Genomic DNA, 13,315 nt, shown 5'->3' with positions numbered 1-13,315 from the left:
CTCACCAGAAGTCTCAAGATCCTGTGGCAGGTGTCTTGGGTAGCTGGCGGGTGTCAGCTGACCCTGTGCTCTAGCTACCCCGGTGCTGGTCAGGCCGGAAGAGGCCTGTGGCCCTACTCAGGCCGGTTTTCTGCTTCCCTAACTAATGCAGTCTCAGGTTCCACGCGCAATTGGATTCGAGCAGAAGCTGTGTTCCACTCACCAGAAGTCTTAAGATCCTGTGGCGGGTGTTATGGGTAGTTGGCAAGTGTCAGTCGACCCTGCGCCCTAGCTACCCCGGTGCTGTTCTAACCGGAAGAGGCTTGTGGCCCTACTCTCCCCTTTGCCTCTTAAAGTGTGCTCCTGCACCCATCCACCCACTCCCCTCACCCACCCACACCTCACCACTCCCATATCTCCCTTTCCCTGAGGCATCAAGTGTCTACAGGAATAAGCACATCCTTTCCCACTGAGACCAGACAAGGCAGTCCTCTGCTGCATGTGTACAACTCTTTGGTTGGTGGTTTAGTCTCTGGGAACTCCCAGGGGTCCGAGTTACTTAATACTGTTGGTTGTTTTATTGGGTTACCAGCCCCTTCAGCACCTTCAATCTTGCATGGACTCTTTAGATAGACCATCATTTCTCTTCTGTCATAGATTATTTCTTCTGTGATCTCAAGGTTGTGTTTATCTTTCTCTTGTGTGTATTTTCTAAATAGCTTATATTATGCTGGCTTAGTGATTATGAATTCTTCTAGCTTGTGTTTATTATGATTTTTAAATTTTTCATTACTAAGATCTTTGGAGATCAAAACATGCCATTCTATGCCCTAAATGGCTTTTAATGTTTTGTCAAGAAATATAATATTAGGCCAAGTAACATATAAAGACAGGCCTATCACAATTACAACCAACTTCTCAACAGAGACTGTAAAAGCCAGAAAGGTGTGACGACATGTCTTGCAGCCTCTAAATGACCACATATGGCAGCCCAGACCACTACACCCAGTAAAACTTCCAATCACCACAGTTGGAGAAATAAGATATTCTAAAACAAAATCAAATTTAAACAATATATATCCACAAATCTGACCCAACAGAAAATACTAAAAAGAAAACTACACCCAAAAAGGCAAACTACACCCAAAAGAGCACAGGAAATAAATAATCCCATACCAACAAACCAAAGGAAGGACACACGTACACATACATATACACATACAAGTCCAAGAGGATGTCCCCACTCCCTATCCCCACCCCACAAGACCTCCCCACTCCCTGGGGTCCCAAGTCTCTCTGGGGTTAGGTGCATCTTCTCTCACTGAGGCCAAACCAGGCAGTTGTCTGCTGTATATGTGTTGGGGACCTCAGTCAAGCTAGTGTATGCTGCAGGGTTGGTGGCTCAGTGCTAGAGAGATCTCAGGGATCCAGGTTAGTTGAGACTGCTGGTCTTCCTATGGGGTTTCTCTTCTCCTCTGCTTCTTCCATCCTTTCTCTAATTCAACCACACGAGTCCCTGGCTTCTGTCCATTGGTTGGGTGTAAATATCTGCATCTGACTCTTTCAGCTGCTTGTTGGGCCTCTCGGAGTGCAGCCATGCTAGGCTTCTGTCTGTGAGCACACCATAGCATCAGTAATAGTGCCAGGCCTAGGAGCCTCCTCTTGAGCTAGATACCAATTTGGGCCTGTCACTGGACTTCCTTTCCATCAGTCTCTTCTCCAGTTTTGTCCCTTCAGTTCTTTAAGACAAGGGACAACTCTAGGTCAGTTTTTGATGGTCTGGGATGGCAACCCCAGACCTCCACTTGATGCCCTAACTTTCTACTGGAGTTGGACTCTACAAGTTCCTTCTCCCCACTGTGGAGCATTTCATCTGAGTCCCTCTCTCTGAGTCCTGAGCAACTCTCACCTCCCCAGTCGAAGTATAATTACATAATTTTCCCTTCCCCTTCTTCCCTCCAATACTTCCCTTGGACCTTCTTCTTACTTTCAAATTCATGGTCTCTTTCTCCTTAATTGTTTATTTTGCGTTTTCATGTTTCTTACTTTTCTGTATTATGATTTTTGTAACTTCTGGAATAGCTATTAACTTTGGTTTTATTTAGGGGAAGAAGAATCAGCCTTGTTTTGAAGGCTCATTCTGAAGTACTTCTCAGAAAGAAAAGGCAGTATGGAATATATATATATATTTTTATATATATATATATATATATATATATATATATATATATATATATATATTAAAGTTTCAAACCAACTCATCTATATATTTATGAGAAGAAGCAATAACATAGTAGAGTCAGCTGTTAATATAAAAGTAATTTGAAGTTAAAGTAATTACAATAAATGAATGAAATAAAAGAAAGGGCTAGGGAAAAAGAATGGATAAAGAATATAAAGATGTAAAAACCCTCTTGTAGGATACGAGTTATGTAAATAAAACTAGAAAATGGTAAAAAGGGGAAACTTTTAAAATCCTAAAATCATAGGGAAAATGAAGTGACAGTCATTCTAAAATAAGTAAACCAGTAAGACAGAAAAAAAATCAAAACTCAAACAAACAATACCCACTCCCAAGCCAAAAGGAATTAGAAGAGATTTTGTTTTTCCTCTCCAATATTGGAATCCTCCAGATCAACAGAATAGTGTAGGCAGCGGATGCCTAAAAGATGGCGCCGGTTTCCGATACACCGTGGCTGTAAACAACACCACTGCGCAGGCACTAGCCCTAATCTGGTGCCAACCCCTCCCAAGTGGGTGCATGCAAATTAAGGTGCCAGCAGACTGACCAATCCCAGGAGGACACATAGCCCTCCCCAGTTCTGGGGTATATATAAGCAGTCCTCCCTGGGTGCCTAGGGTTCCTGTAGCATCGAGGCGTTCCTGCAATAAAGCTGTTGAGAAGAATCCCACCGTGTTGTGTTTTCCTTGCCGGACAAGGTGGGCGCAACAGAATAGGGAACTGAAACTTGGCTCTTTTATTACTCTTTCCCTGTGTTAACACTCAGGCTGTTGCTGAGCCTAAGTTTGTCAAGTTACAATGATCTATCTTAGCTTCACTTTAGAAGCAACCCTTATGTGTGTGCCAGTCACCCTGATCTGTGTGGTCTCTGGGCTAAGCAGATTCTCACTCATAGAGGCTCTCTGATTGTGCCCTGTTGAATGGCTAACACCCATCCCATGGAGTGTTCTCAGATCATTGGAGAAAGAGGGAGGCAGAGAGCTGAGATCTGCCCTGGAGCAAGTGAATAAATAGAACCCAGAGCCCCCCCTGCTGTTCTCCTTACTCTCAGATCCTACCCCATAGTGAACCACCCTGCACTATGAAGGAGGCTACAGAAATGAAATGACATGCTGGATATGGGTTCATGGATCTCAATGTCAGCAGTCAACTACACATGGCAGAACATAACACTGGAGACAGAATTCTAGAGTCATCTGGCGACAGTCTCAGGACTTTCAGTCTTTGCCATTATTTACAGGTAATGGGGTCCAGACAGGACCACTGGCTATCTCACTCCTCAAATTTTTAGCCTCTGCTGCTTTTACCTCTGTGTGTCAGTGTCTGACCTTCCTCTGTCCACTGTTGTCTCTCACAGGTGTCTCCCACCCAGTGATTGTTGAAAATTCCCTGGGATTGCTGCCCTGTGATTATCTCAGGTCTTCAGAGCATCCCTATTCAAGGTCTTGCCTGCAATAGCTTACCTATATATGAAAGGTGACAAAATGAATTTTCTCTGAATTATAGGCCTGCTAGTCAGGAGAAGTTTCTGTCGTAGTGAATCCACCTGAACTTAATATTTGTGAAGACTGGATTTGTTTTATATATCTCCTTTAAAGCAAGTGCCATTTGTTTTATGTAAATATTTACAGCCTCAGAATCCTTGACATGTGTGAAAGAAATGTATATATAAAGAGATTTTATATATTAAGAAAAATCAAGAATACTATAAAATGCATTTGAATGTCAAAACTTAAAAGTAAAAGTTAATATGGTATAATTTAAAGGAACTTTAAAATGAGTGTGAAATGTTAGAACAGAATGTTCAGCTTGAACTGCACTTAGCACTCTTCCATATATTGTAATTTTTTTCTTATATAGCATTTACCACTTACCAACATAATAGACCATTTCTTTTTCTATTACGGCTGTTTAATGTGGGTAACTTGTCCCTAGACGCATTCTCTACCAGCTTATCACTATCTAGAGTGGATTTCTATCTATTTATAACATACCTGTGATTTCAACCACATATTTTAGAATGATTGGTGTGTGTGTAATAACCACAGTTTTGGTGATGCTGTTAAGTGTCTGATTGACATGCTGGTTCCTCAAGAAGTAAATGAAGGGACTTGGCTTGGGAGCAACAAAGCTACACTTTATTTTGTGAATGTTTTTACATATATAAAAATGCAACTTCTCTAAGCAAGAAAATGGAAAAGGCCCCTTTCCTTTGCTCTGCAGAGAGCATCTTCATAATTGTCTTAAGGATGAGTGGGAACAGGAGAATCATCAAAGCCAGTATTTACTATGAGAGTAAATATTGCATAGAAAAATGCCATCGGGTCTAGAATCTTTGTATCTGTGCAAGCGCTCTACAATATGTGAGAAGAGTCATGGGTGAAGTGGTGGATGATGTCACAGTAAGAGAGTTCCAGCTGGAGACAGATGATCGCTGGAGAGAAATTGATGAGAAAAGCAGCTGATCAGGAAGCAATTGTGAGATGATTACACATTTTATTGCTATTATATCTGTGCAGCACTGAGGTTCACAGATGGCCACATAACAATCATAGCACACTGCAGCCAGTAGAAAAATGCATGTCACTCCCAGAAAAAGAAAGAAAACAACAACAACAAACTGTGACATGCAAACATTATTGTAAATACCTGTGTTTTTTGTAGGTATGCAGATGAAAATCATGGAATGCAGATTGTAGAAATTAGATTAAAAATAAAAAGAAATTCCCAAGATATAAATACACTGGAGCTTTTAACTGAATGTTTGACAATGTCTATGTCAAATGATGGTCATATCCCACTTACACTCAGTAGGTACATGATCAGCAAAAAGGAGAATCTCACAATTCATAATACTCAAACATCTATAGGTGCAGAACAATAATTTCTGTACTTTATACTGTAGTTGATATGATTAAGCTCTGGATTCTGATAAATCTGAAGATAAAAAAAATGTCACCTACTAATATCATATCAAATATATGGATACTGTTCTTTTCTACTCTTGGTAAACAATTTAGCTAGATGTGTTCAACAAGATGAAAGAAATGAAGCAATTATATTTTAACCTCAAAATAGAAGATATATTAAAAAATGTAAAAACTGTATGTTATTAGGCAGAAAAAGTGACAAACTAGTTATCTATTTCGATTGAAAGTTTGTAGCCACAGTTGTTAGGGTTGGAAATAATCAACCTGTATTTTATAAATTAAAACATATTTTACTCCCACTCTGAAAGTTATCTGTCATATATTTTTGATGACAGCATATGGAAATTATTAATTTTTGAGTTGTAAAAATGTGTTTAAGTTTGCCATGAGAAATATAGTCTCTCACGAAGTTGGTGTCATGTATTTCTGAACTATGCTATGAACACTTGAGAGCTATCAAGGCAGAAACACTGAGGCAAGAATTGATAGAATGTATCCATGATATAAAAAACAAGTTCAGTTCTTGATTTAGAAAAATAAGTACCAGTGTAAATGGAATTACATAGATACTCAGCTTCATCTTACTCCAGGTATGACCCCCACTTTGTTGATTATCTGTAATAAAGGAAATTTTCTATTTCAGGTGAGAAATATTACTTTAATTTTATCCCCTTTATCAGGCTGTCACTTTTATAAAGTCACTTAATTATTATACTTTAAGCATTTTAAGTATCATTCTTGTTATAATTTATCTTTCTAATCTAAACTCCAATTAGTAAGGATGGAAAACTTCCAAAATTTTTGCTGTGTTATTTAAATGCTGTGTATATAGTGACTTTTCTGATATTGTCTAGTTACACAAGCTTTCCAAAAGTCTCTTCAAAAGCCTCAGATACATTTTGCCTGTTTTGGATTATAATATGATAGTAATATTTGAGAAGAAAACATAGGATATACATCTCCAGAGACAGAAAAACAAGGGCATGTCTGACAAATTAATTTTAGTAACCCTCTACTCTAGTTCCCACAGGAGCCATTAGGTATTGTGGGAATATTGAATGCCATCTGTGAGATTAAGCTTCCCATGAAGCAAAGAAAAATTGCTAATAATTTGTTCTCTCGGTTAGTATTTTTAGGGAAAAGACACTCACTCTGGTTCTTTGGTAGTTTTCAATATGAAAAGGTAAATTTAAGGCTCGGCACATAGCTCTGTCATAAAATATTTTCCACCTGGACAATCCATACCACATGTCAAAATGAAGAGAAAAATTTTCAGGCTGACCATGAAGGACCTTAAGAAAAAACATGAGTTCTGGTTGAGAGAATTCGAGTAGTAAAGACTTCTCAAAGTAAATCCAGAGCAGCTGGGGACTTAGTGAAGCTACATGAGAAGTCTGACTGCTTATTTCACAGTAATTCATTTGCATCCTACACTCTGAGTTTCCAACAAATACAGGCATCCAAATCACGGGAATGCCAACCTGTGCTTTATACTTTGCAGTGATAATCAAAGAGAAAACAGTACTCAACAGTCGGGATAACAGGAGTGTTTGTGGTGCTGAGATCATAGATTCAGGCACATGAATCACATGAGGCTAAGTTTAGCTGGAGAAGCCATGGCACACATATATTATTAGTCACAGGAACCTGATCTTTGACAGTGAATGCATTATTAACCTTCAATCATTTTTAAATTTTTTCTATAAGTCTATATTTATACACAAAACAATGAATTTCACTCTATCATTTTCACACAGGTGTAAAATGTAATTTGATCATTTTTATTTATTTTCTTTTGTCTCCTTTACTCTCCATTGTCTCTATTCTGTCTCCTAAATACTCTTGCTACTTTCAAGTCTCACCTAAAAACAAAACTAGAATCTGTATATACGAGAAAACATGGGATTCCTGTCTTTATGAACCTGGCTCATTTCACTTATTTTGAAGATATCCAGTTCTATCAATCCCCCCAAAAATATTTTAATAATTATTTCTGGCTAATTAATGATTCATCATGTACATATGCCACATTTTTCTTTATCTGTTGAAGAACATCTAAGCTGTATCTGACACTGTGCAAATATCAATAGTCCACAGACATGCTGGGATCTCTGTTGTATGCTAATTTCAGTTCTTTCAGATGAATACCCAAGGATTGTACATCCGAATCCTATATACTATCTCAGATTTCAGGGGTTTTTGAATGTCCATATTAATTTTATAGTAGCAGAACTAATTTACATTCCCATGAAATATATATTTTTTTCTCCTATATCTTGGCTATATTTGCTGGTTTTTACTTTCTGAATGCCAGCTTTTTTATATTTTAAATTAAGATTAATCCAAAAGAAAGTAAATTCAACTGAAGCTCTAAGAAAATGTTCACTTAGAGAACATAGCATCTACTTTATCCATTATCAAACTAAGTATTTTTACTTGGGATAAACAGTAAAATACTAGATCAGCAGACTCAAGGGATCAGCTGCCAAACTGAACAAACCACTAAGCTAGGAAAATTGATAGAACTGAAGTTTTTGTTTTCTGTTTTGATTTTTTGTTTTTGTTTGTCTGCTGCTGGGAGCCATGGCCTCAGCCATGGCCTTGTGGATATTTTCTAGCTTACATAAACAATCCTGAGAGAACATTCGTGGTCATAAGAGTAAGAGTGTTATGGGAAAAGAGGACACTGTGGCCGTTGGTTCCAGGAGCTGAAGATTGCCACCTGACCTTTAGAGAGCCCTGGGCTCTTTCCACCTCCCTTGGAGCCTCCTCTTGCTTATGCTTATATTGCCACTCCTGAATAAAGTTTTCAGAGCTTGATCAGTATGATTGACTTGCTCTCATTCTTCGTGTCTCTTGTGTCTCCCACTCTCTCTCTCTTTCTCCTGCCCTGAGTCCCCTCTGATTGTCCCTGCAGGTCTGGGAAAAACTGGCGCCCAACGTAGGATTCTGGGTTTGGGGTCTGAGAGAGACCACTTTTCACATTGAGTCACCGTTTCATCAAGAAGTGAGTGAAGGCACTCACTGAACCACCGCTTCGTCAGGAAGTGAGTGAAGGTTCGCACTGAGTCGCCGCTTTGTCAAGAGGTGAGTGAAGACTCGCATTGAGCCACAGCTTTGTCAAAAAGTGAGTGAAGGCTCACACTGAGCTGCTGCTTCGTCAAGAAGTGAGTGAAGGCTCAGATTGAACCGCCACACCTCCAGGAGGTGAGTGAAGGTTCTCATTGGACCACCACCTCTTCAAGAGGTGAGTGAAGGTCTACATTGATTCGCTGCTTTGCCAAAAAGTGAGTGAAGGCTCACATGGAACTGCCGCCTCTTCAGGGGATGAGTGAAGGTCTGCACTGGATCACCACTTCATTAGGAAGTGAGTGAGGATCCGCACAGAGATCGCCACAGTGTCACCCACACTGTGAGACAGATCTGAGAAAGGTAGGAAGAGTGCCTAGACTATGGGACAAGCATTAAGTAAATATGAATTGTTTTTAAAGGGATCTTAAGAAATCCCTCAAGACACGAGGAATATGGATTAAAATAAGTTGTTCACAGCCAAGAGCTGCTCCAGGTTGGAGGAATAGGGTTTAAAATAATATAAAATAAATAAAAAGAGTAAAACACAAAACTACAAAAACAAAATAACAGGTGGTAGAAAAATTCTTAGCTCAAGTACATTTATGTTGTTCTTAATTCCCAGAAGTAGGAATGGTATATATATATATATAATGAAAGAATTTGACAAGTTTGAGGAGTAATTAGGAAAGTTAGAAAAGCAGGGCACTTGGGAGCAACTATCAGAAGCTACCACTGTGACTCCTCTCCCTTCTCTGGCAGAATTCCCAGAAGAAGGAGATAAAGAGTTAGACTTTCAACATGAGAGAGAGAAAGAGAGAGAGAATGGGTTTCAGAAAAACAGTTATCCACTGTTCAGGACCTTTTAGCAAAAGAGAGAAAAAATGGAAATAAGCTATTTCATAGCTCTCCTAGGGACAGGAGGAAATCAGGAGACATCCTGCTCCCTCTCTGGCTCCTATGAAGATATTCTTAGTTTTGGTTAGGATATCTGGGTCCCTTTGAAATATCAAGTTCTATTCCCTCTCTGTCTATTGTCTGTCTGTAGTGTACCAATTTGTCCATATGTCTGTCAATTTATGTTTGTTTTTGTTTTGTTGTTTGAATGATTATTGTTCTGTGTTTCATGTTGAAAAAAATGGTTAAAACTTTATCTGCTGGTTGTCCATACTTTGATTTAGCTTAACTTGTTTAAAAGTCTCAATTTGTACAGCAGAAACTGATAATTTACACTGCACTGTGGCTGGGAGTCAAGTACAGCTGGAAAATCCCTGCTAGAGGCTGATTATCTACACAAGCATCTCTTAAAGGGGCCAACAGCTTTCTGCTTGTAACAGAAAGTTAGCTTAAAATTGGTAACTCAGGGTTGGAGTCATTCTAAACAACACATGGCATGAGCGAACCCAGGAAAATAGGTCTTTAAAGATACTTCTAAATCGGGATAATATTTTGTGTAATTATTATTCTAGAAACTAGATTTATAAAGGATAGAATTTAAAACAATGTCTCTTCAATGAGTTATTCAATGCTTCCAGCGCTAAGGTTATAAGGAATGTTTTAAGTATAACTCTTCTTAAGAAAGAATGTCCAAAAATTAGAGGTATAGACAGAGAGTTGAATTGTTCCCCTGGAATCTGTCCTCACTGTAGAAGGGATATCCTTGGGCCAGGACTCTAGCAATATGCTCATTCTGTTTTGTAAGATGGAATTGCTCTATTATACAGCCCTAGCTGTCCTGGAACTCACTGTGTAGATAGACCAGTCTGGTCTCCAACTGAGATCTACCTACTTCTGTGTCTGGGGGCTGGGAAAAAGATTTAATGCCACTATGCCTAAGTCTGAAACAATATTCTAAACCCTAGAATCTAATATTCAAAAAGATCTAGAGACAATCCAATGAGGAAAAAGCAGCTAAGTTTTTATTATGAAAACAGTTGCATGTCTCTTAACTCATTCCCATTCAATTGACATTGAATACATTTCTCAATAAAGTTGCCTAGAGAGACTTATACCTATTTTCACTTGTTGATTATTAACATACCTTTTAAGGTAAATTTTCTGTAGTTTTCCTTGAAAATATATACATACAAGTAATGTACAGACTGAGCAGGTTGGTTTTCGACAAAAACATTCCTAACAACCTTCCTTGGAATGGTGCATATCAGTGTATACAGAAAACATTCTTAGCCCTGAAACTCCAAAGTATATAAAAAGTTAATGATGTAAAAAGACTAAAGAATGGAAATATTAGAAAACAACTTAAGATACTGTTACTATGCTAGGGATTTTGAGAACTCCCTGGGACATAGAACAAATATTATTTTTCACTGCCAGAGAAATCCAAAGATCAGGAAATGAACACCTAGAGTATCTTTCAAAGGAAATTTTAGGTGAGCTCAAAGTTTGGCATTAGCAAATCAACAAATAATATTCGATATGCTTAGTGGTCAGGGGTTGGGAGCCTGATGGAAGTAACACAGTAATTTTTAAAGCAACTTTTAGAAATTGACACTAAAATCCATTGAGGGCCATGCATTATGATAATAAAGGACAGAACACACAATAAAGACATAACACTTATGCATTGCACTATGCAAGCCTCTATTTAATATGAATAGACCTTAGGAAATACAGCAAGAAGTTGCCACATAGCAGAGGTGGGAGACTAGCTCATGGAAGAGATCAATTTAAAAGAGATCAATTTATACCATAGGAAATAATTCTTCTGAGTTGCTTGTTGCTCTTTGTTTAGCTTTTGCCTCTTATTCAATGGATAAATTCTTTGAAAATAAATTCATTCTTTTAAAAAGTCATTCTCATGTTGGTGGCATCAAATCAAAATGATAACTGTGTCAAGTAAAGCTGACATGGAAAAAATAAAAACATTCTGCTAAGTTGAATATAACAGCAGGTGGGAAATACAGTAATGTAAGTACACATCACATATAATGTTCCTTTTTTAAAAAATGAAACAGTGAATTTCCTTATCATTAAACTTTATTTGAAAAACGTTTTTTGATCAAGGTCTTAAATGCTTCTTTTACTTGTTTGTTTCTAAGTGTGTAAATAAAAGGATTCAGCATTGGGGCAACAGAGGTGTTGAGCACTGCTATACCCTTAGTCAAAGTCACTCCTTCCTTTGCTGAAGTTTTTACATACATGAATATACAGCTTCCATAGGAAATGGACACAACAATCATGTGAGAGGAACAGGTAGAAAAGGCCTTTTTCCTTTGCTCAGCAGAGGGGATTCTTAGAATTGTCCTAAGGATGAATGAATAGGACAGAATCACTAATGTTAAGGTTACAATAAGGGTTAATACTGCCAGGAAAAATGCAAAGAGCTCTAGGAAAGCTGTGTCTGTGCAAGAGATGAGCAGCAAGGGGGAGGAGTCACAGGTGAAATGGTCAATAATGTTGGAGTCACAGAAATCCAGTTGAAGGCCCATGATCACAGGTGGAAAGATGATGAGAAATCCAGCTAGCCAAGAGCTCACAATGAGCTGCATACAGACCCTGCTGCTCATTATTGTGGTGTAATGCAAGGGCTTGCAGATAGCCACATAGCGGTCATAGGACATAGCAGTCAGAAGGAAAAATTCAGTTGCACCCAGGAGTATGAAGAAGAACTCTTGAGCCAGGCAAGAGCTATAGGAGATGGTCATATCCCCAGTTACAATGCTCACAAGGAACCGAGGAATGGAAACTGTGGTAAATGAGATTTCTAGGAAAGCGAAATTTCGAAGAAAAAAGTACATGGGTGTCTTGAGGTGTGAATCTATCAGAGTGAGGGTAATAATGGTCAGATTTCCAGTAATGCTCAAAATATAAGTGATAAATAAAAATANAAANATCAAAATGTTTAGCTTTGGGTCATTTGTCAATCCCAAAAGAATAAACTCACTCACAGATGTTCGATTTTTCATTTCTTCTTGTGTTCTGCCAGGTCTGTAATTGTGAAATGAATTTAGAGAATCAAGATAATTATAAATTATATTGGTGGTTAAACATCTTTGTTTCATCATACCATATGAAACTTGTAACAATATACAAGCTGAAACATTAAGTCACTCACCAAATTATACTGTTTTAAAAGTGAACATTACCTGCCACAAAACAATTACACATCTGGTGATTGCCTTGAATCTACAGCTATTTAGTATAAAGGTAATCACTTGATAGTTCTACTAAGTACATCGGTAGATGAAAACAGTGCCCTGACCGGTCTTTGCTATATAGCACATGAGCAGAATTATTTGAAAAGTAGATAAAATACTTAAAAGTAAAAATATTATTTTATCCTGTAAATTGTCTCAACAGAGGAATGCATTACTTTTTATAAATCAAACATTTAAATGTTATTTGTCAATGTTAGAAAATGATTAAAACTATTCTTAACTGTCTGAAGAAAGAGTGTCAGGACCATCAAAATTAACATTTGTATAACCCTAAGGAAACAAACTCAGAAATCTCCAAGTTTCAGAAACACTTATAGTGTTTTTAAATTATTTTCACTATATAGAAAAGATTTTAACAGTCAGATAAGTAACTTAAGGAAAGAATAGCTAGAGAATGGAAAGGGGAATAATAGAACTATAGAACATAGCTACAGAACAGAACAGAGACCTGCAATTTTCTAATGCCAAGTGGTCTTAGCAGAATAGATCAAACCCAAACGCTCAGTGGGTTTTTAACCAACTGTCAGTGTTTTGATATTTTGTTTTGGGCCATTGTTAACACTTCTCACCTATATCCACATTTTGTGATTTTCATACATAACAAACTTATACAGTGTGTAGCTGAAATTTGAGAAGGTAATTTAGCATATACAGTAACAGGAGCACACCATGGGATGAATCCACAATAAATTTCTGAAGTAGAGGTCTGATAGGTGATACGATCGGGTGTTGGGAGAAACTGCTAAAAGCCAAGCCCTCCAAAGTAATATATTCTAAAAATTGCGGTTTAAGAAAGTTGAGAAAGTCCCCCATACCTTCCTCCCTACTTCCCTACCCACCCATTCCAATTTTTTTGGCCCTGGCGTTCCCCTGTACTGGGGCATATAAAGTTTGCATGTCCAATGGGCCTCTCTTTC

At 38.0% G+C, this 13,315-nt stretch overlaps 1 protein-coding gene across 1 annotated transcript; it reads right to left on the bottom strand.

The window, feature by feature from the left end:
• Window positions 1-11,210: 11,210 nt before the first annotated feature.
• LOC110303034 (olfactory receptor 6C76-like) lies at window positions 11,211-12,152 on the bottom strand. Its single transcript, XM_021173928.1, has one exon. The coding sequence runs from the start codon at window positions 12,144-12,146 to the stop codon at window positions 11,211-11,213; it is 936 nt and encodes a 311-aa protein (XP_021029587.1). The 5' UTR covers window positions 12,147-12,152.
• Window positions 12,153-13,315: the final 1,163 nt, after the last annotated feature.

This window comes from Mus caroli, chromosome 10, assembly GCF_900094665.2.
Source record: "Mus caroli chromosome 10, CAROLI_EIJ_v1.1, whole genome shotgun sequence".
Classification (NCBI taxonomy): Eukaryota; Metazoa; Chordata; class Mammalia; order Rodentia; family Muridae; genus Mus; species Mus caroli.
This window is presented reverse-complemented; position numbering and strand designations above follow the sequence as displayed.